We start from the raw sequence: 27,704 nt of genomic DNA, 5'->3' as shown, positions 1-27,704 counted from the left end.
TTTCGTCGGTGCGTCCCCGCGGTTCGTTTCGCAGCGAAATTCGTCAGTCGATTTACGTTTCCGCGATACATTCTGCTCGCGGGGACAACGGAGCCTCTGGTGTGCCGGGGTGCCTCTGTCCGAAGAGGATGCTGCGGAAGAGTTCGGCCAGGTAGCTGGGAGAGAGGCGTGGGCAGGTGAAGCGGAGGCGGCGGGTCGTCGCGAAACTAGAACCGTGGCGAGACAGGTGGATGGAGCGAGACGGAGCGAGACAGCAAGATTCGAAGAGAGACAGCGGCAAAATCGGAAGCGAGACGGCAAGATTCGAAGAGAGAGAGAGAGAGAGACGGTAGCAAGATTGAAGCGAAGAGGCGAGCATAGAGAGGGTGTCCCCCGAGGAAGCCGTGTGAACCTAGGTGCGAGCGATCCGGATGCCGGGCGCGTGAACACGGCGGTTCCTCGAAGGTTCCACGAGATCTTGTTCACCTACAGAGGCGAGTAGCTGGAAGGAAGTTAAAAGCCACGTTCGACCGAATCTAAATAAAGAACTATGCAGAGCCGCGGATGAGAGGTGGGGCGGAGCCGCGAGAGGGATATGCGGTGAGTAAGAATGGTACAGCGAGCCGCATGCAGCATCGAGGCGAACACATTCCCCAATGGCGTACGGATCAGCGACCGGGACGGAAGAGCCGCGGACGTTGTCGCGCCGGAAGCGACCGTAGTCGAGCAGGAATTGCGGCCGGTTCACGAGGAACGCGGCGCCGCGAGGTTCTCCTTGTTCAAGTGGTTCAAGCGGACCGGCAACCGGGAGGGCACTGTGGAGAAGCGACGGAAGACGATCGACAAGTGCCGAGACAATGACAATGGCAGGCAACAACAGAGCGCCTCGTCGAGCGCGGAGAGCGTAGACACGTTCTACAGCACCACTACCGTGCGCAGCTTCGCCTTCCACACGGGGACCCTGGGCAGATGCAATGGCTTGTCGCTAGACATCCTGGGCCAGGCTGCGGAAGTCGGACCGTTCGCAGCAGGCGCGTCGAAGGTCACCGTCGGCAACAAAGAGAACGACGCGGCGGACGTCGCCAACACCCTGCCGACCAGCGCGCATTCCCATAGAAGAGACATCACTGCCAGGTACTCTCTACAACCTTCTGCGACGTTCACTTCCTGCGGGAACTTGCCGTTCCCTGAGAAGTTACTTGGGTCCTTGAGGAGGCTAGACGACAGAAGAGCCAGCTCCAGCGCCAGCTCCACGCGCAGGAGGGTGCACGTGAAGGGCAAGAGGCGGGCGCCGAACCCTCCGGCGGTGAAGACAGAGGCGGATGTAAGGGAGACGCCTAAGAACAGCAACAGGAGAAAGAGAAGAGCCCCGAAACCGCCGGAGAGGACCTTGGACTGCGTTTCGGTCGGAGGGAAGAGGGAGTCCCAGGTCACCGATGGCGGCATGGACGTAGAGACGCGAGGGGACGCCGAGGACGGGCAAGCCATCAGTAACGACACGCTGGTCCTCCAGGGAGGCGTGCTATTGTCGAAGAAAGACGTCGGCCACAGCCCGAAAGAGAAGAAAGACGCGGCCACGCAAGACACAGCTATTCCTCAAGACACTCCGCTCGTCGTCCCTGCCTTCGGCACTCTGAGCGCAGCGATGCCGCGACCTTGGTACAAACGGAGCGTGTTCGAGCATTCCCGAGATTCCGGGCCGTCCCGCAGGGGCGACGTTCTCCGGGGGCCGGCAGCCTCTACGATCGAAATAAAGGAGGACTCCGCCGCGTCGAGCATGGGATCCTCGGCGAGCTACTCCGTGGATGCTTCTTTGTCCAGACTCAGCTTTTTTCATCGGGGACAGTCGGACGATCGGAAGAGGGACGCTAAGCGGAAGTCGGGGCTGTCGATCCTGACGAACATCAGCGAGCTGGACAAAGAAGCAGCGGCGATCGTGCAAGAGGAACAAGCCAGAGCTAGAGCCTCGATGTTGTTGAAATCGTCGAGAATTGCGGACGCTTTCGAGAAGAGGGACGTCAATGAAGAAATCGTCCAAGATATCGTCACCTCTGCGATGGAGAACTCGTCGCCGAGGCGCGGCACAAGGGCGCTGATCTCCAAGTTCAACGCTATCAGCAACATCACCAAGGTGACCGTGAACGCGAACTTCTTTGCCAAGGGTGGCAGAGACCAGGGAGCAAGGGAGAGAGAAGTAGTGAGGAATGTGAAACGCAGTGAAGATACAATCGCCGACTGGAGGGAGCATCCCAGGTTTTCCGCCACTCCTGGTCTAGGCCAAGGCAGCCAGTTCGACAAGGACATCTCCAGGTATTTCCCGCAGCAGCCAAAGGCCGGGAAAAGCAAGCCCGAGGACGCGAAGCACGCAAGCAAGATTGCTAAAGAACAGAACGATAGACTGGCCACGGAGACCTCCAGCAGAATATCGTTCCTGCAGAGCCAACTCGCCGCAAATCGAATGAACGAGCCGGCGATTCCTCAGAAGGACGGCGCAGCGGCTGTAATGGAGGGAAAAATTCGATCAAGGCAGGAAGTCGCCGGCGAAACGAGGGAGACAAAGCCGGCCGAGGAGAGCGGGGCCGGGGGGATGTTTTCTCGGGACCGGGCAAAGGTGAACGCGACCAGCATCTTCGAGGAGCCGAGGAGGATGGAAAAGCGTCAGTTCGACGGCGTGCAAAAGGAGTTCTCCGACATATTTGACGAGATCGACAAGCAGCTGCGAATAAAAGAATTGAAGTTCATGGACCGTAGATCGGTGGCTAATCAGCGAAACAGAGATCGCGTGGAGGAGGCTGGGATATCCAGCAAGGTGAGCAAAGTGCTTGACATTCTGGTCGAAGCAGAGAAGGATGCGAAAGCGAAGACGACGGTGCAGGTAGAAAAAGAGAAATCGTTCGAGATCGATCCAAAGGGAAAATCGGAGAAGTCTCCGATACTGAACACCATAGAGAATCCAATTACGACGGACCTGAAGGAGATGCTGAAGGAAATGAAACATTCGTTACCGAAGCGACCGAAGCCGCGATCCGCGAGAAACGAAGAAGGCAGAGTGGCTAGAGAAAGAGAAGCGCCGGACAAGACCACCTACTTCGTATCCGCGGTGACGAAGGTCGAGAACATCGCGGTGCAAAACGACTACGATATGGAGAAGCAAAAGGTCTCGTGCTCGGTCCAGACCAGCGGCAACGTGCGTCGGCTGAGCCAGCCGTCTACGTCCGCGGACCAGCCGTCTACTTCCGGCTGGAAACAGGAAAACGTCGTTTATAAAACGTCTGGCAGGAACCTGGGCGGTTCCGGGTTGACGAAGAACACCTTCCAGCTGATACGGCCCCGTGATTTCGCTGAGATCGAGGCCACCAAGACGACCAGGACCACGAGCAACGAGAACACTTACGCGAACGTGATCGAGCAGTCGATTTACGCGAATGCTCACGTCCCGGCGTCCCCGAGGCAGCTCACCGGTTCCCCGAGGATCAATGAAGTGAGAAAGGCCGATAATGTCGGCGGAACGCCAATCGTGTCTCCGCTCGCTGGAAGAAAATTAACCGCGAACGAGGACAAACCCGCGGTTAGCGAAGAAGGTAGAGATAGTAATTAGGGAATGGTCTGACTGTACGCCCTGAATCACCCGACTAAATTTATTACTCTCCCTTTCTCTCCTCCTCGTCTCTCTTTCTCTCTCTCTCTCTCTCTCCCTCGATCTCTCGTTTTTCCTTGTGTGCTCATGCTCGGCCGTTTATTACAGAGGACAATTCAGCGGTGAAAAACATGAACACGGTCGCCATCAACCGACTGCTCAAGAAGCTGACGGCGGCGATCGCGTCCGGGCATCTCCAACGAGCGGCCCGTCTCGCGGAGGAACTGGCTAGACTGAGGATTCACTGTTCCGTGATCCGGCAACGATCGGCCCCACTCGAAGATCAGTTGATTAAAGTCAATATGTACATCGAGGACAAGCTCGCTCACCAGGGACCAATACCCCTCCAGGTAAATAGTGGTAGCTACTCAAATCAAGGCACCCGCTTGCCATCCATAAGACGATATTAGATGCTTTGCTGAGCCGAGATATGATAACAGCTACCCAGTCGGATGACGGTTGCCGAGCTCAAGGAGAAGGTGCACACCGAATTCGAGATTCCCACGAACGTACAGCGATGGATCATCGGCAAGAACCTGGCCGACCGTGACGCCGCCACTCTTAATGAGCTGCAGGCCGTCGAAGGGTCACCTGTTTTCTTGTATCTAGTGGCGCCAGGTAAACCACTTCCCTATTAACTCTTCGCCATGTTTCGGCAGAAAATGGTTCTGATGAAGATTTATGGCAATGAACTATTCAGTATGTCTGTTAAAAGCGTTCTTTTAAGTTGGAATTAAATTCTGTTCTTTTATCATCAAGTTTTTAATTTAACTCTTTGCGGGGGAGGTTCCTTTTAACTATCCAAAATATTACTTTTATCGGAGAACTACATTACGCATCTAAGACTTAAATAATAGAAGAAATAAATAATATATCCTGATCTTTCGTAATAGACATCACAAAATTACAATATACAATTTCTAGAATAAGGTGTAATCAGTATGTCGGCATTCGTCCTTAAAGGATTAGGTATCAAACATTGCAATTCATTTTGCTTTTTAAACAGATCTAGGTTCTCTATTTATGTTCAATGCAGTCAGAATTTCTGTCATCAAAGAATCGAATTTCTACTTTGAAATGATCAGAAATAGTAGTCGTGCTACGTGTAGACACTATCAATTAAACTAACTAAACATTGTTCTGATATTGCAGAATTGAAACCCGAGAACGTGGCGCCTGTAGTCAAACCCGAAGACGCAGAGAGGGTGGAAAATGTGAGAAACGATGAAGAAACTGCGTCTACAAAAGTGCTGGAACCTGTGAAGGAAGATAACGAAGTAGTCGAGGAACCTCAGGTAGTACTGCTGAATAATCTCTTTTTGTGAAGCGTATATTTGAATATGGAATATTATTGCAAACAGGAGACAGTGGAAGAGGCTACACCGGAAGAAGTGAAGATGGACAGATACGAAGAATTGATGTCGTTAGAGAATTGCGACATTATACCGAATTCCGAGCCAATCGAATGTCCCGTATGCTTCGTTACATACGGTCCACGCGAGGGCGTGATATTAAGAGATTGCTTACATATGTTTTGCAGGTATGAAGATTACAAAATTTTCTGCTGCGATAGGAAGCAGTTAATAGCATGTACGTTATTTTTCTAGGTCTTGTATTATCAATACAATTAGATACTGCGAAGAAGCAGAGGTGAAATGTCCTTACAGAGATTCGGAATATACTTGCGAGTCGACTCTTCAAGAACGCGAAATCAAAGCTGTGAGTTCAGTATTAAAATAATTGCTAGATATAGTGTAATAAGAGTATTGCAAACTCTTTTTCTTTTTAAAAGATGTCTTTGAAGGCGACTATAGTTTCAACTTACTTGTCTTATCGTTTTTACAATTTAAAATTTTGAGAAATTATATTCAGTGTACGATGGTAGTTCTGGTCATAGATTGCAGATTTTCAAACGTTTATAATAATAATTAATGAACAAGTTACTAAGCTAAAAATATTAGAAGAATTCAGAATATTCTGAATGAAATGAATGAACGATTCAAAAAACAAAGGAAATATTAGAAGTAATAATAATTATTCGATTGTATATACATTATATTGTATAATAATCCTACTATTAACTTGTAAAAATTATTAAGCGAAAAAGTACATGTTTACTTAACGCAGACAATCTTTATATTGCATAAACCATTAAGGGATGAAATGAATTCAAATTTAGCACCAAACTCTTGAACAAGATTTGTTTTAAATATCCACAATCGAATAATTATAATTCCATCTCCAACAATTATTTACCAGTGATTCGTACAGAATACAATATCGAACAATATCGTCAGCATCTGATTCAAAATTCACACGTTTGTTTAGCTTGTTGAACAAGAGGTTTACCAACAGCATCTGGCGAAGTCGATTACCCAAGCAGAGAACAATGCTGGGAACAACGCGTTCCACTGTAAAACACCGGATTGTCCCGGTTGGTGCATCTACGACGACGACGTGAATAACTTCCTTTGTCCCGTGTGTGGCGCAAACAATTGTCTCACCTGTCAGGTCAGGAACGAAAACGCGAAGATCCGTTTCGCTAGCGATACTACGGATTCTTATCTGCGCCGATGGAAATCGTTAATTAATGCTCGCCTCGTAGGTAATACACGCTGGAAAGAATTGCAAACAGTACCAGCTGCAACTAAGACTGTCGAAAGAAACCGATCAAGAATCGAGGAGGACCGCTGCTATGCTCGAGGAAATGGTGGACAGAGGGGAGGCACTTGCTTGTCCAACGTGTGCGGTTGTCCTGATGAAGAAATGGGGATGCGATTGGTTACGATGCTCAATGTGCAAAACCGAGATTTGCTGGGTCACGAGGGGACCTCGTTGGGGACCAGGAGTAATTCATTTGTTGATACGATAACGAATCGTGCAAATTTTTCGGTCTTCTGTGTCTCTATATTGCAATGATTATAAGTAGATTTGTATACAAAGGAGAACTTTTCTGAATCAGTTTAAAGTCGTAATTGGACTTTTTTTAATCAAGTCTAAGTAATGACACACAATCAAACTTTCAAGAAAGAGATTTTACTGATGAATATTCTATATTTCTAAAAATTTGTACTTTATACTTGAAAACTTGTTTGTAAAAATCTAGATATTATGCTAGAATACTTGTTTCTACAAATCTATAACTTTGCTTAAAAACTTGTTTCTAAAAATCTGTACTTCACATATAAATCTTAATTTACTTCGTGAAGCAACAAGTCATCCTCAACAACGTAAACTGTAAAGTGACAATTTCTTTAAGATTATTTCTCGCATGATCTAATCTAATGGAATCATGAAGAATTCTAATAGCTTTACAATCAATGAAGTGTTACACAGATAACTCAAACGTAGTCAAAGTGACTGTAAAGAACAATATCTTCTTCGAGTCCCTTTCATCAAATTTTTGGTACTAGTTAGCTGAGAAATCCTAACAGAAGACAATTCGAATCGACTAGTTTGCACGGTTCTTAAAAAATGAAGAAAGTTCGCCGACGGTTGATTGTTACATTTCTTTATTGATTGCTTTCCTTGCATTCGCAGGGAAAAGGGGACACATCCGGAGGCTGCAAATGCGGAGAAAATGGAGTCAAGTGTCATCCTCGTTGCAATTACTGTCACTGAGGGGGAACCATCAAAAGATACAGTTACCGCGGCGACGCACAATAACAATGTACGCGATCGAAGAAACGTCTACAAACGACAGCAAATTTGTTGTATGCTTTCCCAACGAAGCGCTCGCGTATACGAATGAAATCGTCGATCAAAGCGTGCCGATACCTTTGACGGCTGTTTAATGACGGGTTCGATAACCGATAAAAAATACTGATACCGATAAGTTACACGTATACGTTACAAGCCGCTTGCTCAACCTTATCGCGGAACCGTCCTTCGTGAAAGAATCTTAACGTAAGCGCAACATTTCGAAAATTACCGATGCGGATACCTCGATTAATTCTAACGAATTCGTTACTCGACCGATCTATTCTAAGGACTCGGAGGGTAAATGAATCATTGTACTTTACTCAAAGCTTCGTGTGAATGACAAATGTATAATAAATTATTGATACAGATAGTTCTGCGATTACGCAGGCACCGATTCCTCGCTCTTTTTCGGATCTGACCCGTCTGTACCGATCTGTTTCAGTCGTGACACCAGCGTCGTCTGATGATGCGTGAGCTGCCGATTTAGGTTAACGCCGCCCGCATTCTGTAACACTTGAACCAGACCCAACTGCGCGGTTTCAATGTCCATTTGCCCGTATTTCAGAAAGTCGTCGCGGTTCATCACTTCGCCCTCCAATATTCCCCCTGTAACAATCAATTAGTTTTGCACCTGTTCGCCAAATAAAATGGCAGATACCTAATACACGAAGCTTACAGAGATCTTACAACAGTTAGCATTATACTGTCTTTCGACTTTAAAAACGTCGCAAATGCTGAAAATCGAAACGATGGCCACGACCAAAGGAAAATCTCGAATGATTGTTCCATCCTACGATTTCGACCAAAGAAACAAAGAGCGAAGTAACATTATGAAACGCCAAATTACCAATCCATTTAGAGAAGATTATTTCACTTGAAAATTTTCACGCATCGACCAAAGAAACGAATGCCTTTCTCCAGCATATCACAACATAATTTTTATAACCACTCACCTAATGAATACATTTGCGGGCATTTCTTCAGTATCTTCTCCAAAGCAGTCACGTTTATATCGGGGCTGAATATAAAAGCAGTCTGCTTACTCATTACCGGATCCATCTTTTCCATGCAACTCGAGTTCTCCATGGCCGCTCGAATGAGTCTAGGGTAGTAAGTTTTGTAATACATGTTATGTTTTCGCAATTCGACCAACACTTCAAACCGGTCGATATTGGTAATGCTGTTCGTATGGAGGAAGGCGACCATTTTCGATTTCTCGAACCAATTGCGGGCCTCCTTGGCCAGGATTTTCTCATAGGGGTGAAGTTTATATGTTTTCGGAGTAATAGCAGCGGCGCATAGATCCTTGACGGCTGCGTTCGCCTTGGGGTCCGCAAAAAATGGTTGGAGCAGTAGGTTCAACACCTTGTTCTTGAAATATATTTTCGGCTTCTTCAGGTTTATTTTCCCTCGGAAACGTTTCTGCTGGTACAGCAGCTGGTTCGGTGCTAACTGAAATGCTGAAACAGCGGAGACTGATTAGATTTATTGCCTAGCCACGGCCATCCGTCGTTCGGCTAACGAAGATACCTACTGTAATATATTTTCCGGCTAGTTTCCACACTGTTTGCATCCGATGGCGCTCGTTTTAATCGCAAGGTCGAATTACATATGTCGAACGAGGCGACTAAGGGGGCGGCATAGATACCTTTTATCGAGATGATTCCGGTTTCATTCAACTTACACACTGTAGTTCATGAGTGCATGTTTTTGATTTATTTTAGAAATAGATACATGATCGGTACGAATTCTGGGCGAGTACAAAAAACATTGTATATATATATACAGGGTCAGTTACTTTTTTTTCTTCAACGATATAAGGCACTTTGGAACAAATCATACATGCTTACGCGTTTGTGTGTTTGTATATATACTATATGGACGCAGCGTGCGATGTGTACTGGGAACATGTGTTTCTCTTTGTACGTGTGTGTGTGTGTGTGTGTACGCGTTTGTACGCCGTGTAATTGCGTGTATGATACGTGTTTCTAGATGTACAATTACGTTTTATATGTATAACCGTGGGTGTTCCGCGTCTACGTTATAAATACCCATTTTCTCTCTCATTTTCTTTAATTATTATGCAATATAATTGATTGTTCCGCTGCAATAATTACTGGATTCGTGCCGGGCGTCTATACTGTCACCGAAATTGAGCGATTTCCTATTCTTTCCTAACCGGAGCATCGACCGGATGCCACCTTTTTTTCTAGAGCGCTTGTATCGATCATCTAAAGCTGAATTGAGAGAAGCCTGTTTCACGTCCCCCCGACTATTGGGGAAACCCTCGCGATCGTCCTTATAGTTATTGCTACCGGTGATCTCTCCCTGCACGTCGTCGACCAGCCAATGCTTCCTCGGCGAGGTGAACTTGTTGTTGCACCCGGGAATGGTGTAGACGTACTCGGACTGGGCCGGGTCCACGGACTTTTCGTAGCGTTTTAAATTGCTATCGCTGGTACCGCTCTCGTTGCTGCTCTTGCTTTTACTTTTCTCGAAACTGTCCTTACCGGGTCGCCTCGTCTGGTCCTCGGACTCGGCCGACTGGTTTGCCGACTTTTGACTCGTCTGATCCTGGCTCTTGTTGTCCCGACCTTCGCGCAGCTTCTTGTTCCTCTTGTACGTGTCCGTGTTCTTCGCGTCCAGGGCGGCGTGCCGTTTCTCCGACATACTCTGCCTGCCTAAGGCGTCCCTGGAGAACTTGTTAGAGGACGAGCTACACTCCTCCAGCGACAACTGACTGTCATATGTCGGGTCCCCGGAGTACTGGCTGTCCTTGTCGTCCGCGGTCCTCTTCGGGTCATTGCACTGGGCGTCGTTGGAGTCCTCCAACAATACTGGTTCCGCGCGGTCCTCGCGCCCTCCTATCGTGATCTTCTTCACGTTGCTGATCGGCTCTATCCACGTTTTGTTGGTCGCGATGCAGTAGCTCTCGTTCCTCAGACTATTTTTATTATACTGTTCTGTTAATCTATCTATGACCGGGTTCCACGGGGACGCCGTCACGCAGGACAACAACCCCCCATTGTCTAGGATATCCGCCTGCGAGTTCAGGTTGTTCTTCTCCTTCACCCTGCCATCGGTCGCCTTCGTGTTGTCCGATATGTATACGCTGTTCGCAGATTCTAATTTACAATGATAAGACAGGTTTTCCGGAAGGTTTTTCTCGTTAGCATCGTAGGAGGATATCCTCCTGGCAATGGTCAGCGTAATTACTCCCGTTACCGAACTATTCGTATTGAGCATCGCCCTCCTGAGGGTCTCCATCGCGTCGGAATTCGATAACCCTAACAGAGAAACCCCATTTACGTTGAGCAACTGGTCGTTGGTCCTTAATCGACCATCTCGGGAAGCTGCGCCCCCATGGATTACACTCTTTATGAAAATACCTAAATCCATGTTGGTGTTCTCATCCGTGTTCGTCGTCTTCCCTTTCACGCTCACGCCTAAGCCAGCCTTCTCTGAATCGTGCACTGGTATGTCCAAGGTAAGAATCATACGATTTTTTCGGGGCGACAGAACGATATCCTCCGAGGATTTCACGGGTTTAAAGGCGCATTTCTCATAGCTACGGCTGCTGACCTTCTCGTGCACCTCGGTGTTTTTCTTTATCGGCGAAATGTTCAGCGTGTTCCAATATTTCGAATTGTCCGTGGTCTCGGTCGTTTGATTGGTGGATGTCGCGTTCGAATGAGTGTCTGGAGCACTGGAGGAAATTTCTTCCTGACGAGAGACCACCATTCTCACCTTACCTCCCGGTGTAATGCTTCTGAGGAGCGAGACCACCTCGGCCTGACTTTTACCTGTCATTTCTTTATTGTTTACTTCTAGCAGCCTGTCGCCCGGCCTTAATCTACCGTCTTCGACCGCAGCACCTTTTGGTAAAATATTTTTAATGTATATAGGGCAATGTCCTCCCGCAGGGTTGTCGCGCGTCGTCACGCTGAACCCAAGACCGTTGCTGCCTTTTGTTAACTCTATTTCGATCATGCGACCGATTTTCCGCGTGTTCGCCGTTTGTAACAAATTGTAATTGCTGCACTGGATTTTTTTCACGTTATCGTCCGTTTCTGCTTTCTCCGACCCTCCACTGGTGTTGCCATGATTCTTGTGCAACGATTTGTCGCTGTGACTACGTGGCTGTTTGTGCTTCACCACGGAAATCTTGAGACAGGGCTCGGTCATGCATGTTCGAAAAATCTCTTGCACTTTGGAAAACGGTATGTGCAATAAATTATGACCATTTATCTTGATGATCTTATCATGCAAATCGATCTGTCCATCTCTGGCAATTCTACCATTGGGCTCGATACCTTCTACCCTGAGCCCTTGGTCGTTGCCCAGAAGGTCGTAACATGGCACCACGTGAAGTCCCAATGGACCTGCCTCGTTCTTTATCACGATCTCTCGGATCTCACCCTGATCTGCAAGATCTATATTCGCATTCGCATAGTCAAACAACGCTTTGGCATCTTGTCCCAGGGGTTCTCTGCGACGAGATTCTCTGGGAAGGGATTGAGCAGAATATGTGGCTAAACATGGTTCTCTAGTGGACAGTGCATGCATAGAGAATCTTTTAGTGCTTTCTCTTTTAATACTACTGCTAGGTATAGAGGAATGTGTATCTATCGCATAAGATAACTCTTTGCCATCCGAGTGAAAGAAGTCAGGGCTATTGGTACCGACAGAACTGGCCCCATCACCACCAGCATGCGTTGTGTCTGTACTCACAAAATGAGCAACAATCTGCTCTCTGTCGTCAGCCACATCGCATAACCTATCATCTGGATCCAGCAGGCCACCTCCGGTCAGCGAGGACAGGCTGTTGATTGTTAGTCCATTATCATTTTTACCTGTAGCCTTTTTGTACCTCAGGATAGCCTCGTGCATCAAATCTTTGACCAGTAGGGTTCCATCCCCGCACGGAACCACCACTCTAACGTTGTCGAAGCACACAGTTACCTTCATGCTCGCTCCAATTTCATATTATCGCGTTATCCATGCACCTACTCGTATCGATCAATACCATACGTTCTGTAATGTTTCCACTGTTGGCGACGGTTTACTGTAAAATAGAACGCAGATATTGCAAGGTGTACGAGCCCGAGATATTTTTCTCGTATAATATGATTATCTTCTATTATCAGTCCCGTTCTTCCATATTCCGATAATGAATCACCGACATAATGCACTGAACACTCTAATCTCGTTAGCGTCGACTATTCTCGCTTAGAAACTAAGCGCACACAAGAAAATCAAGTGAACATACTCGAAGCAATATACTTTGTCACAACTGATAAGGCGGACGCGTACGCCCAACTTTATCACAACATCAAATATGCGGAACAGACGCACTCGCCATTACCACATTTAGTTCCACTATTCCGTGAGACAGGATAAACGAAATAAGGAACATAATGGGAGAAACAGTGTGACCAACAGAAACACCATTCCCCTCATACTAAACAATTCAATGAATGAGGAATTAAATAGATAACACTCACTTTTTTCCATAAACTGTGCCATCATTTAACAACAATATCCTTCAATGAATGACAACAATCAATTCACACAGTACTTCACTAATCCTCGGCTCACTTCTCACAGAACTTATTTGTATACTAACCTCACTAAAATGGTTCGATCCCGTTGGTCAGTCCAACGGAAAACGAGGAACATGGCGATGCAAACAGTGTGACCAACCGAATAGCTTCATGAACCGCTCTGATCTCATGAATACAATTTCACTATAATAAGTGATGAATTATATAAATAATACTTACTCTTTTGTATTAATTGTGCCATTTTTTAGTCTCGCTAACTTCCAGCAACGGGCAGCAATTAATTCACACTGAAATTCACCCAGTACTCGACTCCCAACTCACAGTCCTTATTTACACAATAACCTCACTAAAATGGTTCGTTTCTGATGGTTCTTGTTTATCCTTGAGACATAAAGGCATGCTTACAACGAGGTAAATTTTCATCGATTTAACAACGAAACCTATCGCTATTGGTACACAGGAAATGTGCAATATATACGCATAATTCTGATCTGCAACTTGTATTAATTAAATTTATATTTTTAGGAATAACTATAGATGATAACTATCACTGGTCACACTTTTTCCTACACTGAACTAACTGGAGACGTAAATAAATAGTCCCAATATGCTTCATGAGCCGTTCCACTGATACAGTCCAAATGATACCTATCCAAACCTTGAACAGATTTTGAAACGTCAAGTTCCACAAAAAATTTCTAGTGATTAAACTGCTTTTTCATTACGTCATTATCTACTGATATTAGAAAAAACATAAATATTACAGGGCCTTTTGGGAAAAAATATGAAGTGGTTCGAAGGTAGTATTAACGAGGCTGTGGCATCATCGAAATCTAAGAAAGCGATTTTCGTCGTTTTTGTGGAAGGTGTGTATTTATATTGTTAGGTTAGGCTGTTATACAGCCTGGTGGTATATTTTTCTAATAAAAGCCAACTTTTGACGTCGACTGAGACGATATTTATGCAATCGCGTTTAATATTGCGTCAAATTCAGATATACTTTCTTCTTGCAAGCCTTAGTGCAACATATTTGTGTTTCAGGCAAGGATGACACATCAGTGGAAGTTGCTTCAGCAATCAATGCCACAGAGGTTTCTTCCAAATTGGAACAGGATGACTTTGTAGCAATTCGTTTGGAGAGTGGAACTGAAAACTGCAGACTTTTTGCCCAGATTTGTATCCTTTTTTTGTAGTTTATCTACCGAATTATTAACTTGGCCTTGAATGATTTTCCTGAATGTGCTTCTTAAGATAAATTGGTGCCCGTACCATCTGTATTCTTTATTGGAACAAATGGCACACCACTGGAGATTGTTGCTGGCACAACAACAGCCAATGACTTACAAACAAAGATTGAAACAGTCCTAACTAAAGCAGGAAAAAATAAAACTTCTAATTTGTCCTCTAGTTTGATAGACGCTGAGAAAAAGGCCACTGCTAGTGGCATTACTGTTAATACTCCTAGTACAAGTTCTAAACCTACTACAAATGTAGAATGTGATAGCACAATAAATTCCAATACGGATGTGTCCTTGAAACAGGAAACAGTAGAAACAAAAGTTGCTGAAGAGACAAAAGCAACAAAAGTAGAAAATGAGAGTAGTAATATAACAACAGAAAATGCAAAGATGGAATCATCTTCTGTTGACAAACCTAGCAATGTTCCATCAGAAAGCAGTGAGCCACAGGAAGCAAGCACCAAAACGTTACCAGCTGAGGTATATTTACATCGCCGCGTTCTCAAGATCACGTAATTTTAACACGCTGAAGTATTGCTTGGTTTTAGGAAAACATGAAGAAGGCACCACCGGTTATAGATACAAAGCCCAAAAATTTAGTTCAGGACGAAGAGAAGATGGAAAAGCTGCGAGAATTAGAGCGTCGCAAGAATTTCGAAATGAGACAAGCCCGTGAGGAAAGGTTGCGAGAGAAAGCACAAGACGCGGCCGCTCGGGAGAAAGTTCGACAACAAATCGCTCAGGACAAATTAGAACGGAAACAGAAAGAACGAGATACGCAGGTTGGTGACTCTAGTCTCTTTTCCTTTTTCTGTAATCTTTAAATCACATTTCCGCCTTTGGACAAAATACATGGTTGTTCAATATAGCAGCAGATGCAAAAGCAACCGGACCAGGAGATGTCGAAACTAGTTGCGTCTGCTGCAAGCAATGCAACCGTGACAAGAATTCAGTTCAGACTGCCATCCGGTAATCCTCACATGGGACAGTTCGAATCGTCGGATACATTACGTGATTTGCGTAACTATGTTGTCCAGAACATTGATTTGCCTTTCCATCAATTTGCGATGTCTATCTCGTTCCCCAGAAGAGAATTAACGGCTGAGGAAGACGATAAGACCCTTCTGGAATTGCAACTGGTTCCCACAGCCGTTGTTTTAATCTTACCATTGAAAAATGTAATTGTGCAAAACACTAATCTTTGTGGTGTCTTCCTCGATAGTCTATTCATTCAAATTTATGCTTTCAGTCCGGTGCGACGACAAGTGTAACATCGGCACAAGACGTTGGCTTCTTTTCACGAATTATGTGGACCGTTTTCGCACCTATCATGCATGTTTACAATTATCTGATGGGATATTTCTGGGGTGGTAATGTAAGGAGACAGAGACCAAGCAGCCCCGAGAACAACGACACAGCGGAAAGTTCTGACGGCACTTTTATCCCGAACCTTCCAAATGTTGCCAACTCGTCCGGGTAGGTCTCACATTTACGAAGGCGTTTCTTTATCAGTCGAACCGACGGCTCATTACAATGTTATTTGTGGTATTTAGTTTGGTCAGAAGATATTTGGGTGATCAAGGGGGGACAACCATCAAAACGGAGGGGAATATACATAGACTTCATTCAGGTGGGGATGATAATGATGAAAATAACACATGGAACGGTAACTCGACGCAACAAATGTAGTTTCTCCTATCATCGAGCCTTTCAAGTTCCAGTGGGTTCGGTTGGTTCATTAACTAGAATGTCCAACAGGTTTAATTAAAAATATATTTTGTTAATCTTTTACACTTTCTCCCCGACCCGCCAATTCTTTGCACCATAAATTTAATATCTTCACGGCTACGATCGCGGTAACACAGAGCAATGAAACTTGTTCTCGATTCACGTGAAATATTTTCTCGAGAAATATTTGGTGCTTCACCCTTCGTTAAAGCTCTATTAATTTATTATTGTAATTGCAAGTGATAGAAGGACCAAACACAGTTGTCCACCTGTGTTATGACTGGTGCATCGCTTCACGAGATTTACGCATATGTACCCCTATAACGATAGTACGAGTGTGAAAGTGTCTCAAAGATTCTTAATTTATCTCTCACAATTATCTTCAAACAAATTATGTTATTAATCTATTCTAACTAACAACGCAAAAATGCGTTCTCGGATGGTAACACGGATACGCGTTAAGCATAGTACCTATATTATGGTTTATTGTATGATCGAAGGCAAGATGCACTAATTAGAGGGCCTTTATTCTGTTAATATATAAATAAATATATATAAATGAACTTTGTCCGAATTGTCGTTTCCTCACCACCCTTTTAACGCCGACATCCTCCAGCTCCGCCGACATCTTTAATATCGAATTGTTCAATAATTCATCAAAATTCAAATTACTTTAAATGCTTCAAAACATACTTTTTTGTCTTCAAGATTTTGTAAGTATTTTTGTCGAGAAATAACAAACTTAATATAATTCTCTATCTCGTCGAACAATTAAATTGATCTAAATTCGAGGCATAAAAATATGTGCTATAACGACGAAAGTAAAACAACTATAATATTATTAAACACTTTGGAAAATTTTGGATATTTGTGTGAAAGATGAAGACACTTCTGAACAGCCATTTTTAGAATTCAAAGCTAATATTATGTAAGTATACCCATCAAAAATCCTATCGCTTTTTAATACAAGTCGAAATTCACACAATAAAACTTGATGAGTACAGGATTACGAAGATGAATATTTAAAAAATCTTTTTTCACTAAAACCATCTCCATTGTAAAAATAATATAAATATGTAATTAATTCCTATTAAATTATACGTAGACTCTTAAATTCCTAGCTAATGGACGGACGTCCGCACTGCCGGAGTAAGATAACACGGGACGGATTATGACAACGGCGCGAACACAGAATCAAGATTTTTGGTCTGACGAAACGCGACTCCAAAAATATGTTCAAGGCGAGGGGAAACCACTGGCAGGGGCAGTCCAGGGGTAATGCGTCTGAATCGGCCTGTTTTGCGGTTTAACACGTCCAGAGGAACCGATAATTTAAAGGGTCTCGCTACCGGGCGAGACCTGTCGATCGGTCCACCAATTAAGCGTGAAATTGACAAACATTTTGGCTGACATGTTCCACCAAGGGTCTCGGCTTTCTGGCAACATAACATATCGCAGAACCTGCGATAGGAGTGTCGTCTGGGTAACGTGATCCCAGGGACACACCTACCCGGTCCTTTCGACAACTCGACGCTGTTTCCCCGGATGACGTTGCACCGAAAACTGCAGGATCGAACGCCGGCCGTTTCACAACGTTCCTTCGACAGCTGATATTTACAGTTCGGTTATAAAACAGCGAGTTTTCCCATACATCAAGCCCGGACGCGCCACAAATCAATTTTAATTAGATCTTGTCCGACGAAGAATTGTCACAACGGCGAACGAATTCGGGCCTGATTTATACGGAAGAATCGCGACTTGGCCCCGCCGCCTTGTTTCATACAAATTTCTGCAGTGTATCCCGCCGGTTCGTATAATCGCAGCCAAGTTCCACATCTGTCAACAGTTCCTTGTATCACTCTGTCATCCCTATCATCGTCGCGTTAATACAGGCGATTGTGCGCCTAATAATCTCATTAAAGTTACGGCTGATTGCGCGCCGACCCCGCTCGATCTGACAAACTTGTCGCGCGTCACCGTTTTATATGAATCCATAGGAATCCAACCGACGCGAACCGTTGGCTAAGATCTAATAATACATCCGGGCTATTCAGTTTTTCTTCATGCTCGTCTTGTTCTGGACGAGTATCCGAAATATTCGCCGATATCCTGCGCCCACGATTCAGAAGGCGTCCGTGGTGGTATCGTAGATCCTTATCCCATGGAATAGATCAACAGAAACAAACGGGTACTGCAGCAATATAGTTTATTTAAATATTCGTTACGATGTGACGAAATAATTGAGAACAGCAACAAAATAAAGCCTTCGTTGAGGACAGTTATAAAGTCCTCCATAAACGAATATGTATTTTATACATATTTTTATGTGGGATTGGTTGATTGAAGTTCTGTAATGTATTGTGTCTTTTATAATATAATATAATAATTGTTTCAACGAGTGTCAACTGTGGAGCTCACGTAACATCAATAGATTCTGCATCAACGTTGATAGATCCTTGCCCTTATAAGTCCCAAATAGTTAAAGCGCTTCCACCTTTTCTATTTACGATCGATTACTGATTATTTGCATTATACTGCAGTGATTTACCAAGACTGTTAGAACTGAACAGCACCGATAACCGATAATTTCGACGGAAATGTAACATAGACCCTTATCCGAGGTTCCCCGTTCAATTATTAAATAGCGTTTCATGGCGGTGACAGAAATTTATGGACACCTCATTACCACCGTTTAGTGACTGCTACCGTCGCGCTGTACGAGATCATTAGGGGCTCCTTCCAGAAACGCACGTGCTTGCCAAGATCCGCCCCGTGCGGCCACCGATTGGCCCGGTCGCGGATGACGTCGTGAGCACGTGGCTTTTCGACACCGCCTCGAAGAACGAAGAATTTGACTTGGCTGCCAAAAAAAATATTGTTGGACATCGCAAGCAACCCCGACAAACAGTCGCTGCTTTCATCTCTAATCCCGTGAACGGACCGCAGGGTGGCTTATCGATGCATCGTATCGACCCCGATGAAGATCATTAGGTTCCCAATGACGGCGCTCGAAAGTGCCGCTGATTTCTCGTAAAAGGAAACTCGCTGATTAAGTGTTTGTGGGTCCGCGGTGATGGCCATAGTGCGCGAGCTGTGCGATGCGTAAAGAAACGAAAGAACTATCATGCCAGAGTTGTTGAAACGGTTCGAATAATTGCTACGAGTAATTTTAAAGTATCCGAAAGTTGGTGAATGTTGAACGATAAAAGAGAATTTAGGATGTCGGAGGAACGTGTGAAAACTTTGGAAACGGCGAAGGAAACGACGGACTTGATGGAGAATCCGAAAGTGTGCTCGTTCAGTATCGAAAGCCTTTTAGCGCCGGCCAAGAAGAGAACGGAAGAAGAGAGGCGTGTGCCGATGCAAACCAAGGTGTATCTGCACAGTCACGAGTGTAAGTAGGTTCCAAACAAGCTATTTCAATTGCCGATAAACAAATCAATTGAAAGATACGCTGATTGTTTCAAGTAGCCAACGATTCTGATGGACGGAAGCTCGTGGCGCCGGATTCGTCCATGATTATGGTCGAGGATATCGACTTCGACGATTCCGATATGGTCTGCTCCACATCGCCCGAACCGGAAATGTGCTACGGTAAGTGTAGATGCAATTTTGCAACGGATTCGCGTGGAAAACGATGCAGACATCGATTATAATAGACGAGAAGCTTTCGCAGAATGTTACTCTTTGTCCCTGAACATTTTAACGTATTGAAGCAACAGTGTTCCTGACTGCGATGACAAACAGTATTTTGCAAGCCTCCGATTGTCAGGACTTGAATTATACAAGTGTTCAGCACCTGTGTTTGTCTTCGCAAATGATTTAGCTAACAAAGGCGCACGGCCTGGAAACTCGATCGCATACGCGCGGAAAACTTTTCTGTTCCCGATGGAGCAAACACTCATATGATTTCATTAAAAACATGCCACAGATGCGTCGAAGAGTATTTAAAATATTTACATGTTCAAAGATCGTTCACATAATCGTTGAAAACATCTCCATTCATCATCGTGTGTTCGGCGTTTCAACGCTCCGATCAACTCTTTCATCGCGTTCTAAATGATCGAAGAATCAAGACCAGCGATTATTTATCGTTATTTAAATGCACGATTTAAATGTATCGGAGAACCGGAAACGATGCATATCTCGAGATGAATGCGTCGACAAGGATTGCTTTGAGCCCGCGGTTACCATGGTTATTACACACAACGTAATAAAGAGTAATTGTTTCCACTTAATTCGGATATTGTTACCGGCCTGAAAGGGAGTAATTGTTACAGAATCCAGCCGGCTCCCTCGTGTGGTAACGAATTCGTAAGTTTGCGCGGAGGACCGTTGCCCGTGAGTTTGATCCATTACTTCCTGCAGGGTCCACGCCCACTCAGTGTTCCTGCTTCTCGTCCACTATTTATCTGTCTCCTGCTAATTCTGCCATGGAAATGCAGCAAAATGTGCCTTCCCGACACCTAGCACAGAATGAAAAAAGACGCGGTCGACTGCGCCCGTTCGGTCGCATCTTGCACTTTCCTGCAGTCGATCCTGCTCTTTGATCGCCGATCTTCATTCCCCGGCTGAACCTACAAAGCCATTCCAACTAGTCTACCAACATCTTTTATCCAACGATAAATAAATAGTATTCTAATATTTATTATCTTGATTCTTTGGATGACAAAATGTTAGATTGTAATCTCGTGAAACGTTATACAAAAGTTTGTCAAGATACTTTTAGGTACAGCGTCCGTGGCTACAAAATCATTGTGTTCAGAGGATATTGATCAACAGACTGTGGATTTTCATACAAAATAAAAATGTTCTAAGTTAGTTTAATAGTTGCAACAAGTTCTGAACTATGTAACAAAATCTTTAGGTATCTCCAATGTCTATAGCTTCGTCTTCGAACCATTCATTTTTGTCATGAATAGACAAAATCCGTGGTTTATTAATGAAATACAGAAACGCCTGAGATACTTTCCTATTTTCTTCGCGAATTTTTATCTACAGAATATTCTAATATTATTCGTCTGTCAAGAATCACAGCGATCGCGTGTATTCAAGGATAATGAAGTAGAGGAAATTCCGCTAGGATCACCGAATCATCAGAGGCCAAAATACTACTAAATTGTTAGCGGGCATAATAAATGATAAGACACGACGCGCAGAGCTTGAATTAGCAACAAAGTGTAGCAAAGTTTCTGATTCGCGTAAACGAGAGAAGCTAAAGCAGCTCGCTACTGATGAGTTATTATTGACGACCACGGGCAACTTAATCCCTTTTCACCGGAAGGATTTAAGTTTCCCGACGACTAATTTCTACCGAGGACCCGCGGGCACGCGTGATTTACACAGCATAATGGTCGACGCGATAAATCCGAGATCTAAGGAAAAGACAATTCTCGTTTGCGCTGCGTGCCCGGGCCGTGGCTGAGATATGTGGGACGTCGCGTCCAACTACAAAGCCGTCAACGCGGAGCGTAAATCTTTGCGAGAGCAGCCTCGCGGACGAGTAAAATCGTCCGAAAGCTGCTCCCCTTTCGAACAGGTTCGTCTTTCTCGTATCTAATGGCCCGTATGTTCCGCGTATGATAGCGTTGATCGCGTCCGATACAAATTCCAACATGGATCCACGCGTTGGATCCATACCACGTCGAAATCCCGTCGGTCCGCTCTCTATCGGGACCGGTTGCTGGTTTTAGGTATTCCGTTGAAGTCTCTTCTCGAGCACGATAACAAAAGGCCGGGCTATTTATCTCACCTCGGGCACCGTTTGACCAATCGAGGCGGCTCGCGCACGAATTAATTATCCCGCCGCTTGGCCGGCCAGCGCGCGCGAGAGCCCGTGCAACGGCGAACGAATGAAAATTAGCCACGCTTTATCGCGCATTTCTACTCGTGCTCGCGCCATTCATCACCGAATAATTAGGAGACAAGTTCACCGCGGCTCGCGGCAATTAGGTAAACTAGAGGGCGTGGTATTCTATTTCGGCGTCGCTCACGGTGCCCCATCCCCGACGCGTTCGCGCGCCTCCGGATCCTCTTTTTGCGGCTCGTCTTCTCTCCTCTCTAACCCTTTCTTCCTTCTTCGCGGAGCTCGTTCGTCAATGCAACCGAGTCAGAAAGTCGACGACAAATGGGCCGCGCGAGAAGAACGGTCGCCCGAAAATATTTTCCTCTTCCGTCCGCTTCCGGCTAAGAATGCGTGGATCCTTTCGCCTGCGTTCGACGCTTTAGTAACCCCTATACGGAAAACCCATTTCGAATTCCAACGTGTCCCGATGGGAACGCGGCTAGCGCGATTTTTCCGCCGTGATTTAACACCCCGTGAACGGTTTACTACGGCCGCGACGCGAACACTAGCAATTTGTAGAACAATTTGATATTATTATCCGGCTGTACTGATATTTAGGCTTCTCGGTTGGAATCTATCCTGACTTTCCACGGACGCGAGAAGCCTGCACGCCGAGTGAATTAGAGGCGGTACGGTTTTAGCCGACGACTCGGTAGCACGGGCCGAAGGGAAGTCACGAAAAACGCGCGAGAAACGCGACAATTACGTCGCCATCTGACAATTAGTAGCCGGTAAACGACACTCCGCGGCCCCTGTAACCGCGCCGCAAATACTTTTATCGGGATATTTATTGCACTTCCAACTGCGAGGGTCGCTCCGCACGATCCATTCTACCCGGGAACAAGGAAGCTTTAGGCAACTATCAGTGCTAAAATAATCGGCGCTCTCGGGTTCGATCGGAATCGTTCCGGTGAACAGGTTCGACTTACTATTTTATTAGAAAAGCATTTCACGACTTAAAAAGTAGGTACACTAACAGAATCGTTTTTACAGTACATCGACATATTGTTTGCTGTAGTCAATGTATGTATAGTGGGGAGACAACATTTTTTAGTTATATCCATTCGTGCACTTCTTGTACACCAAAGTGTGTAATACTAACACGTTAACGCCAGCGCCGATATTCACAATTTTCTCTGTGAGTCGGCGCCCGAAATTTACAAAAATTAAATAATTATGTTAAGTTTATAATATTGAATTTCTATGTTTTTACAATTGAATATCTGTTTATAATGTTCAGATAAAATAACATAAACTTATTTTGTAGTATCTATTTTGTGAAATGCAAGCAAAATAAACAAATGTACGCAGCCCACGAGTCTGACACATATGACCCACCGGTGGGTCAAGCCGTCGTCTAACGTGTTAAGCAATTTAGAGAATTGACAATTCTAAAGCAGCGTCCATGCAGACTTGATTAAAAAATGTACACACTCTACGGCAAACTTCTAGATACCGCGCATATTCCGTTTACTTTCGTTCGAATGCAACTCGAATTAGCCGCGTCGAAGAAGGGTTATCAGCGTTGAAAGTGCGCGGATATATTCGTCCCATTCTTCAAAACGTTGAATCGCCGTGGCGTATTAAAACGGGGCGTCGAACGCGAGGTTTACGACGCGGATGGCATCGCTGTGTCGCAAGTATCTTCCCTTTTTTTGGTCCCCGAAGTAGCAGACATATATCCAACGACGGGGCGGCGTGGTGCCACGGTTTTTCGTCGGATGACGAATGGGCAGATAATTAGAAGATGATCCCCGCTGCTTAGAGCGCGGCCCTGTTACCAGTCGACTAAAAGAGACCCCGAAGACATTCCTCATGGGCGAGGCGCGACGTCTTGTACGACCGGCTTGTACACCCCGGGATAAATATAAATATAAACAACTTCGACGGGCAAAAAGTCCCGAGATTGATGAGGAGGAAAATTTCGTGGGGGTAATTGGGCCTCGCCGTGGCTCTAAAGGAGTCGCTGATGTCGCGGGCGCCCCGCTCGATCTCGTTTCAAAGCAATTAAAACGGAAACAGGCCCGTCGGGGTGTATAAAATGACGCGGCGCGATTAATGGCGGCCTTTTGTCAGCGCGTGGGTTGCCATTGCGCCGATTGCGATGTTAAGGTCACGGCAATTACCGATTCAATCCATTTCGACGACACGTGCTGCCGGGATTCGTTTAATTACGTTGTGAACCAAATGTTGACAAAGTGATGCAGTCTTATTAAAATGCAAATGCTGCCCCTAACATGCTATTTTACGATCAATTAGTATCCTTGCTAACAAACCTTTACACTGAAAATAAAACATACTTCTTTTATTCGTTCGTATTTATTTTTCAGAAGGCACAGTAAATCTATATTTATTGCATGCCTACGTCTACTCCGGTAACTAAACGTTCACAGAACGGGCAAAATATGTATGCCCAACTTGATATTGCATGGGAAATGATTACGTACGCGTGCTATTTGTTACACAGTTATTATACAAGTGGGGAATCATACTACATAGATTTTCGGGGTATAAAAGGCAAAATGGTCGACAGCGAGCGTCGTAAAACACTGAATAAATAGGACGCGTGTCTGCAGTGTGTTTGGGAAACTTCGAGTGACCCGAATTTATTGTTTCGTTTCCTCGAAATCCTCCGTAGCCGGAAGATAGAGTATGAGTGAGTAAGAAGAAGAGAAAGAGAGAGAATAAGAGTAAAACAGCGAGTGAAATAGAGTAAGACAGAGTGTGTGCAAGCGGGAAAGAGAAAATGCTAAATTAATGTAAGAAAGAGACAGAAGATCGGTAAGGGTAGAAAAGCAAAACGGAAATATCTGGGCATTCTGAGCAGACCAGTGATCGAAAGAACTTGTATGTGCCATAATCGTCGTCGTTATTGTCTGCTATTAATTTTACCATGAAGCCTTGATGGATTTCTAAAGTAAAGTGTTGTCTTTTTATTACCGAGAACTCTTCGATGGTGTGATGACGCGACGGAGGAGGCTCGTAATTATTCACCGCATCATCACCGGCCTAATCTTTTTGCAGAAGCGTGCACCAGCAGTAGCGGTGCCAACTCGACGACAGGTGCGGATAGGGATAGTCAAGAAAAAAGTGGCGGCGCGATTAGCGATGACGAGAGAAAGAAGAGGCCTCGCACGGCGTTCACGGCCGCGCAGATTAAGTCGTTGGAGGCGGAATTCGAGAGGAACAAATACCTGAGCGTGGCGAAGAGACTGCAGCTGAGCAAGACCCTGAAGCTCACCGAAACTCAGGTATCTATTGCATAATAACCGCGATCGTTATTCATCGTGTATAAACGCGCCGTTGAAAGCCGACGAGCGCGCTGTCAGTTCCAAAGAGAAAAATAGCCCTTGTCGCGCACGGTGTCGTGTGATACAAGTTAATCAAACGTGCCATGATTCACTCGACATCCTGCACGTCTTAATAGATGGAGCAGCTCTAGCCGGAGACTCTACCGAAGATTGAAAGGAAACACGTTCCGCGGAAGTCGCCTCGAACAAGACGCACTGCTTACAATAAATCGCGATAATGTCCGCTGCGACTTCCGCAGGCCACCTGAAATAGTTTAGGTTCCCCGGTCCCCCCCCCCCCGACTAGTTCCGTTGAATCAACCGACCCCCTGAGTTATGAGTTCGAAGGACACCATGTGTGCTGGCGCCGCGCCGGGTCATGGCGCCATGGGGGAAGATCGACCTTTAGGACCAATTAGCACTTGTACGCCCTTTCTTCTCGCGCACTGGCCAGCGCAGAGCGAAACCGTCGCGTCTTCCTTTCGTGGAAATGTTTAATTGATCTCTCGCGAATGTTTTAAGCTCTGCTTAGAAACCCGATCGTTTTTGCGAAACCGATGCCAAATTCGAATCCGAAGCCTTTTAGGAAGACTATAGAACGTGTATCAAAGATTTCTAGAAGAACGGACTGTCTTATGACACTTGTAACGTTTGCTATAAATCATCTGCGATTTATTAACGAAGCTTAGCAAATAGGGGAGGAGCATTGCTTGTCCCAGAATGAGTATTCTTTCCGAGAATGGTGCGCTTTGGTTTGTGATATTCAATTACGGATAAGAGATAACGTAAATCTGGCTATGTGGCGTTGAAGAGTATCTTTTCAGTCGTGTACAGAGGTAAACCTATTACAACCCCTTCAGAAATATCCTTCCGCGAAGAGTACAACAGTACAATAGAATTTCGTTTCCAGTTTTGTGCCACAGTTTTGTTCGTCACAGCTTTGGCCGCTTGCTAATATTACACCGACTCGAGTACGTGGCAGGTCCAGTGGGTACGTTTAAGTAATCCCTGCGTTAACTACACAAACTTGTCAGGTGGATCGGGCTTGTTACATAATTTTCCCGTTCACTTTGTAGCTGGAGTCGTCGCGCTCTAAACTAATTAATTTATGATAATGGGCCGGATATTTTCTCGTTCGGCGGACTTGCTATTGGCTGGCCAGCAATGTTGCGAGTCGCAATAATTGCCAGCATCGTAGAAATATCGTGCTGCACAGCGAACGAGGCAGATAATTATCTTCGCGATCACGGCGAAAGGGAGGACGATCAGAGGACGGATCAGAGGGAAGAAGGAGACGTGTCGTCCCGCAGACATAACTGTCACAATATTTCTCGTAGTTAACGAGCCAGCTCTGGGAGTCCCCTTCTTCTTGGTGTTCCTCCGATTCGTCCGTACGTTTCAGCATGCCACAAGAACCAAACGTCCCAGACGACGGATGCTGCGAGGCGTCGGACCGAAGAGGCGTCGATTTTTTAATTAGGATATATTACCGCTAGAATGCCCACGGATCCGGTCTTCCCTTCGAAAAATTCGGGGATGCTTTTTTCCCAAGCTGCGTCACTTAGTCGCTTCTTTCTTCACACGACATACTCAGAGTCGCTTAAGGTTCATCAGAAAATTTCTTTATGCAGATGTCTGGGGACAATTCGATTGTTAAACGGCTTTTCTAACGCGAAAGCACGAATTCCTGCTAAGGGTTGTTTACATAGTTCGATAGAGAGCTTTCCAAGTGCCTCGGTAGCGCAGTAGGCAGCGCGTAAGTCTCATAATCTTAAGGTCGTGAGTTCGATCCTCACCCGGGGCATATATTTTTGGAGTCCAAATACCTGAAAATATCTTCCATTTGATCTTTATCTTGTGCACTTATCGTTCTCGTTTAATTTTGCTGCTTCATATCCATTAAATTTAATATACTCGATGCTAATCACTATATTTTACTTTGTTATCATATTTCTTGGAAATATTCTGTACGTCATTTCCATTGTATAAATATCTCATATTGTATCACTATCAGTAGCTGTTATTTATCATCGTTACTTGCATTTTATATTCAAATATGTACTAGATGCTAACTTAAATTGTTTATACATTAAAACCCCTGTAATAATAATTTTCTTTGTTTCCTCATTTCTTAAGCAATTTATTTTCTTCACAGATAAAAATTTGGTTTCAAAACAGACGCACAAAATGGAAAAGGAAGTATACTAACGATGTGGAATTACTAGCGCAACAATATTACTCCAGTTTGGGAATTCCTGCGCCCCGACCAATTTTCGTCGGCGATCGATTATGGTGACTATACATTCTTTCACTTTTTCTATATGTTCCTACAACTTGTAATTGTCATTGAAAATTATGATATAGGTTTTTCAACTATCCCGGGCAACCACAACCGGGAACGCCAATTTTTCCTCAACACTTGGCGACTGTGCCTTTGCCACCAGCGTTACCTATAGTTCAACCTCTACCGAGCAACTTATCGATGGGACAACAGTCTTCGATATTTCAGAATATCCCTACGAACAACCCTCCGTACCATTTGAGTCAGAGATTAGACTTCCGGCATCCGGATTCGTAAGTAACAAGTGATCATGGTAAATGTGCACATCGTCGATTATAGTGCGCGACTGGATCACTAAAAACTGAAATCGCGTGTGATAGTTATTACTAAACACTCTAGAATGTAGCTGAGCGTATTGTAATTTACAGTAGTGTTTTCGA

General features: G+C 45.0%; 5 protein-coding genes and 1 non-coding gene across 7 annotated transcripts; 4 read left to right on the top strand and 2 right to left on the bottom strand.

Annotated features, from left to right (window-relative positions):
• Positions 1-18: 18 nt before the first annotated feature.
• Positions 19-7,688, top strand: LOC144468119 (uncharacterized). Its single transcript, XM_078177326.1, has 9 exons — positions 19-3,560; positions 3,725-3,966; positions 4,057-4,234; positions 4,769-4,911; positions 4,978-5,156; positions 5,224-5,335; positions 5,945-6,127; positions 6,222-6,464; positions 7,157-7,688. The coding sequence occupies exons 1-9, from the start codon at positions 590-592 to the stop codon at positions 7,235-7,237; spliced, it is 4,332 nt and encodes a 1,443-aa protein (XP_078033452.1). The 5' UTR covers positions 19-589; the 3' UTR covers positions 7,238-7,688.
• LOC144468123 (large ribosomal subunit protein uL10m-like) lies at positions 7,646-13,260 on the bottom strand. Its single transcript, XM_078177330.1, has 3 exons — positions 13,102-13,260; positions 8,272-8,778; positions 7,646-7,924 (listed from the first exon to the last, which is right to left on the bottom strand). Exons 1-3 carry the CDS (start codon positions 13,121-13,123, stop codon positions 7,698-7,700), a joined length of 756 nt encoding a protein of 251 aa, XP_078033456.1. The 5' UTR covers positions 13,124-13,260; the 3' UTR covers positions 7,646-7,697.
• Positions 8,862-12,831, bottom strand: LOC144468120 (partitioning defective 3 homolog). Its single transcript, XM_078177327.1, has one exon. The coding sequence runs from the start codon at positions 12,284-12,286 to the stop codon at positions 9,398-9,400; it is 2,889 nt and encodes a 962-aa protein (XP_078033453.1). The 5' UTR covers positions 12,287-12,831; the 3' UTR covers positions 8,862-9,397.
• LOC144468125 (uncharacterized) lies at positions 10,086-27,561 on the top strand. Its single transcript, XM_078177333.1, has 6 exons — positions 10,086-10,099; positions 19,058-19,242; positions 19,320-19,442; positions 24,718-24,944; positions 27,139-27,275; positions 27,348-27,561. The coding sequence occupies exons 2-6, from the start codon at positions 19,068-19,070 to the stop codon at positions 27,559-27,561; spliced, it is 876 nt and encodes a 291-aa protein (XP_078033459.1). The 5' UTR covers positions 10,086-10,099; positions 19,058-19,067.
• On the top strand, positions 13,530-16,411 carry LOC144468122 (UBX domain-containing protein 4). Of its 2 annotated transcripts, none has more exons than XM_078177328.1 (7): positions 13,530-13,748; positions 13,924-14,058; positions 14,134-14,600; positions 14,669-14,902; positions 14,990-15,298; positions 15,370-15,596; positions 15,674-16,411. In XM_078177328.1, exons 1-7 carry the CDS (start codon positions 13,667-13,669, stop codon positions 15,807-15,809), a joined length of 1,590 nt encoding a protein of 529 aa, XP_078033454.1. In that variant the 5' UTR covers positions 13,530-13,666; the 3' UTR covers positions 15,810-16,411. The 2 variants fall into 2 exon arrangements, with proteins under 2 accessions (XP_078033454.1, XP_078033455.1); XM_078177329.1 differs by having other exon boundaries at positions 13,532-13,748; positions 14,993-15,298.
• Positions 26,715-26,787, top strand: Trnam-cau (transfer RNA methionine (anticodon CAU)). Its single transcript has one exon. It is a non-coding gene; the product is annotated as a tRNA-Met (tRNA).
• Positions 27,562-27,704: the final 143 nt, after the last annotated feature.

The sequence above is a fragment of the Augochlora pura genome, chromosome 3, assembly GCF_028453695.1.
Source record: "Augochlora pura isolate Apur16 chromosome 3, APUR_v2.2.1, whole genome shotgun sequence".
Lineage (NCBI taxonomy): Eukaryota > Metazoa > Arthropoda > Insecta > Hymenoptera > Halictidae > Augochlora > Augochlora pura.
The sequence above is the reverse complement of the archived record's forward strand: the minus strand, read 5'-3'. Positions and strand labels throughout refer to the sequence as shown.